Source organism: Lucilia cuprina, chromosome 3 (genome assembly GCF_022045245.1).
Source record: "Lucilia cuprina isolate Lc7/37 chromosome 3, ASM2204524v1, whole genome shotgun sequence".
In the NCBI taxonomy this organism is placed as follows: Eukaryota; Metazoa; Arthropoda; class Insecta; order Diptera; family Calliphoridae; genus Lucilia; species Lucilia cuprina.
Window position 1 is genome coordinate 9,780,813 of NC_060951.1, and position 5,047 is coordinate 9,785,859.

Sequence of the window (5,047 nt, forward strand, 5' to 3'; positions counted from 1 at the left end):
CTCTAAAAGGGGAATTTTTGATATTGCAGATATATACATTTACAATAATGATATTTATTTTATTCCATTACGATAAGGGTAGCGAAGCACACTGGGTATAGCTAGTACATATAATAAATTTCTAATCAGATGTTTTAGTTTATGTGTACTTAGTAGACGTAGATAACAGTACGAGGAGTGATAAAAGTAGCGAATTAAAATAACTTGCTGACTAAGTAACTAACGGATTAACTAACTAACCAACAAACTAACTGACTAACTAACTAATTAACTAACTAACTAACTAATTAACTAACTAAATAAGTAACTAACTAAGTAACTTACTAACTAACTAACTAACTAACTACCTAACTAACGAACTAACTAACCAACTAACTAATTAACTAACTAAATGAATAAATATCTATCTAATTATATAACTATACTATATACTAGTTTATTGACTAGACTATAGCCCAGACTATGGATTAGAATTAATACCTATAGACTAATTTATAGACTATACTATAGATTAGGCTATAGACTAGACTATAGACAGTAGAAAAAAAGCTATAGAAAAGACTATAGACTAGACTATAGACTAGGTTGGGCTATAATGTAGGCTATACACTAGACTATACTAAGTATAGATAAGACTACAGACTAGACTATTGTGTAGACAATAGACTAGACCATAAACTAGGCTATAGACTAGACTATAGACTAGACTATAGACTAGACTATAGAATAGATTATAGAATAGACTATAGACTAGACTATAGACTAGACTATAAAATAGACTATAGACAAGACTATTGATCAGAATAAAGAATAAAGTATAGGCTAGATTAGTTTAAAGAGTGGATTATAAAAATACTATACACTGGACTATGGACTATGCTATAGATTAGACTACAGATTATACTATGGGCTAGACTATAGGGTAGACTAGACTATAGACTGGACCAAACTATAGAGCTGACTATAGACTAGACTATGGAATAGACTATAGGCTGGACTAAAAACTAGACTATAGATTAGACTAAAGATAAGACTATAGACTAGACTATAGAGTATACTATAAACTAGACTATGGTCTAGACTGTAGACTAGACTATTGACTGAACTATAGATTTGACAATAGACTAGAAAAGACAACATAATACAATACACAACCCAAGACAAGACTATGGACTATATTGTAGTAAATAGAATAGAATATAGACTAGACTATTGACTGGATTATATACTAGACTATTGACTAGACTATACACTAACTTAACTAAACAATAGTCTATTTTATAATCCAGTCTACAGTCTAGTCTATATTCTATTCTTTAGTCTACAATATAGTATATAGTCTAAATAACTAACTAACTGACCAACTAACTAACTAACTAATCAGTTAATTATTTCGACAAAGTGTAACTTATTCCACAACTTACACTAAGGTCAGAAATTTCAACTATTGTTATGGAACTGAGACGTATTACTACATGAGATTCTTAAAATCACTTTTTCTCTTTCAACCTAACCTATAAACATACATATTACAATTCTATGTTCTTCTGAAAGGCATCTTGTCCGAGATTATTTCAGTATTGCAAACATATCAACATTTTAAAGAGTCTAGACTGATTTTATATAAATGAGACAAAATCCAATAAATCACAATGTGATTTTTGAATAATTTAAATGATTCATGAAAGATAAATATGATTAATCATTTACATTTTTATTTAATTTTTAGACACTACGCTTTTAAGACGTTTTCTGAAATGCATGAATGGCGATATCGAGGATACTAAAGAGTTATTGGAACTCAATTATCAACTAAGAAATAAAAGTGCACATTTGTTCATAAATCGAGATCCCTGTGATGAATTGACACAGAAATCATTTCAGGCAGTGTAAGTAGAAATATTAAGAGAAAATTGTATACGACCGATGACAGGTCCACAAATATCAAAACTCTCTCAAATTTTAGCAAAGTATGCTAAATAAGAAATAAATATATAATTTTTCTATAAACAGAGACATGGTACCACTACCCGGGGTAACGCCTGAAAATTATAAAATCTTATGTTTTCGTTTAATCGAAAAAGATATTAAAGCGGTATGATAATTCTTGAACTTCTGAAAATAAGTTATTATACTAAACTGCATTCTCATTATTTACCAGCAAAATAGCATAGAAGAATGTAAAGCTTTCTTTCTAATGAACGATGCACGTTTCACATATTCCGATGTAGAAGAGGATTTTACCAACGATGCGGAAGTCGAGAATATGGACTCATTGGCGAGTGGTGAAATTCATATTGTAGATATAGGCAATTATAGTTTGCGCCATATGTATAACATGTCATTGATGACCATGCGTACCTATATGAACTTTTTACAGCATGCCTATCCGGTACGTTTAAAGGCCACACATATTATAAATTGTCCGCCATTTCTAAATCGTATGGTGGCAATTACAAAACCATTTATACACGAAGATGTCTTTAAAATGGTAAGTTTAACTTATAATTAGAAAAAATAAACTGTTAGAATAACTTGTTATCTATCTTTTGTTTCAGATTCATTTTCATACTGAGGGCATTGAGAGTCTATATGAACACGTGCCCCGCAATATGTTGCCCTTGGAATTTGGTGGTCAGGCGGAGCCTTTAAGCGTTCTTAAGACCAAATGGTGGGATATATTAATTAAGAAGAGGTCAGTAAATGTTATATAAATAAAAAAATTGTTTAATTTGATATTTGTTCGACATTTCAGGGATTATCTTATAGATCCCAATCATTGGGTTATTGCTAAAAGTGAGACTAAAAGTAGCTGGTTATGGTGGTAAATTTTGGAATTTTCACTAAATTGTGTATTTTCTATAGATTTAGTATAAATAAAAGTTGTGATATTTTTAAAATTTTGTTAAAATCTTCTTTGAAAAGGATAAGGTTTTACATCGATCTTGTCAATGAAATATATGTATATCGTAAATTCTAAGATGATATGATAAATGCCACTTGGTATGAGCTAGAGACAATTTTTTTTACAAATATTGCCCATGTAAGTTTTATACAGCTTACAGACATCGTCACCCGTACCGGTATCAATTTTGGATCCGTTAGTGAAAACTGCACACACAACAAACAGTCTATCGGTTACAAGCCAATCATGATATATTAGCTAATAAAAATTCCTTTCCCATGATAGCTCCGCATAACATGGGAACACCATTCGCCTACTTGGAATAATGGAACGTGGGTGCGATTTATCGTGGTTATTGACTGTTTGCAAACAGCCAAGTAAAGTTGATAGTATTCTATTTTGAACCACTCAGATTCACTTGTCAGAAATATTATTGTAAAGCATTAGAATCAGTCAGTAGATCAGAGTTGGTCATTATGTTCCAGTTAGCACTAGGCTACTTATAGACCGATGGCGCCTATATCGGACTATAAGTTGCCTAGTACATTTCTCACTGAATGAAGGTTGCATTAACTTGGCTCTTTTACATATGCCTAGACAATATCAGGAAAGTCCTTGAGAATACTATTTTTAATACAACCTGAAATCTCGTTATAAAAATTAAGAACAGATTTCGTTTATGACTATTCATTTCTATAGTAATGTCTCTCTACGTCAGATCTTACTTAAGTTTCTTGCATTGTCTTTATAATACTAGAACCAATATCGCAGAACATTTAAAAACTATAATATAGTCGAATGATTGGCTCAATAATGGAGTATAATGTACAGTATAGTATACAGAACTACTGAAGGAATAGTTCTTAGATCAACTATTATTCAAACACATGTTGATCTCTAAATTATTTTTACAAAATTTCTACTATATATGTAAAACATAATAACTTTAATTGTGTACATCAAAGGGACTTAGTTCTCAATTTACATCGAAAATGTTGATAATTTGTCTATCAATTTTTTGCACGCTTGTTAATCAAAGCCTTAAGTTCTTATCTGATAACTACTTATTTATATATTTATTTGTTGATCATATTGCTACCCCATATATGTATTTATCTATCTGATTATTGCTTCCTAAGTAATAGCATTTAATACCAAAATAAATATTTTACTAACTATATTATTGAAATTAGCTAAATGTTTATCAATTTATTAATAATTGCAACAGTTTTTATAGAGGGATTAATTGAAAACAAAAGTTGATCTAGACAGCAGTTAACAAGTGCACCTTTCAAAAATTCGACTATAATCTAGACTATACACTAGACCAAAGTCTATACTATAGACGAGACTATAAACAAGACTATAGACTAAATCATTGACAAGAATAAAGACTAGATCCTAGACTAAAGACTAGTCTAAATTAGACTATAAACTCTAGACTAGAATAAAGACTAAACTATGATATATAGCATAGACAAAATACTTCTATGTTATTACTTTTCTAATTGATCAGATATTTGTAGAAATAAGTTTTCTTATGTCTTTAATAGAAAAAATCCCAAAAGTTAAATCTATTACAATTCCAAGATTCATTGAACATTATAAAATTAGTAATTTGCATATTTGTATGTGTGTGGAAGATTTATAGATTTTCAAAATACAAATACATATATAATTTTGTTCTACACAAAATTTTGGTCAACACAAATTGATAATGCTCTTTAAATACGGTTAAAGCGCTTTTAGGGGCTGGACCTAGTATAAGAGAAATAGAAGTATACAAAACTATTATTTTTGCCAAATTATGTATCAATAGCTTAATTTGGTAATAAGTAATGTGAGTTTAGGAGATTTTCGTAAAAGGACTTTGTATGGGAGCTATGACCAATTATGTACATAAAGACAATATTTCAGAATTCTACTTGGTAATAAAAATTGTGAATCTAAGTGATTTTCTGGACCTAGTATGAGAGCTATGACGAAATATGGACCGGTCATAAAACAATTTTATAGTGAATTTATGTACATAACAGCAATGTTTTACTAAATGTATGGATATAAACATTTGGTTATGAGTTATGTGCGTTTTTTCTGATTTTCGGAAGGGAACCTTGTATGTGTGTTTTTCTAAAAGGGACC

General features: G+C 29.9%; 1 protein-coding gene across 1 annotated transcript in view; it reads left to right on the top strand.

The window, feature by feature from the left end:
* Nucleotides 1-2,916, top strand: part of LOC111685934 (alpha-tocopherol transfer protein-like) — a 4,622-nt gene extending 1,706 nt beyond the window's left edge. Inside the window, exons 2-6 of the mRNA XM_046946061.1 lie at nt 1,730-1,889; nt 2,014-2,095; nt 2,162-2,491; nt 2,559-2,695; nt 2,756-2,916. Coding sequence (XP_046802017.1) covers nt 1,730-1,889; nt 2,014-2,095; nt 2,162-2,491; nt 2,559-2,695; nt 2,756-2,828 — 782 coding nt within the window. The 3' untranslated portion in view covers nt 2,829-2,916. The remainder of the gene's footprint in view (nt 1-1,729; nt 1,890-2,013; nt 2,096-2,161; nt 2,492-2,558; nt 2,696-2,755) is intronic.
* Nucleotides 2,917-5,047: the final 2,131 nt, after the last annotated feature.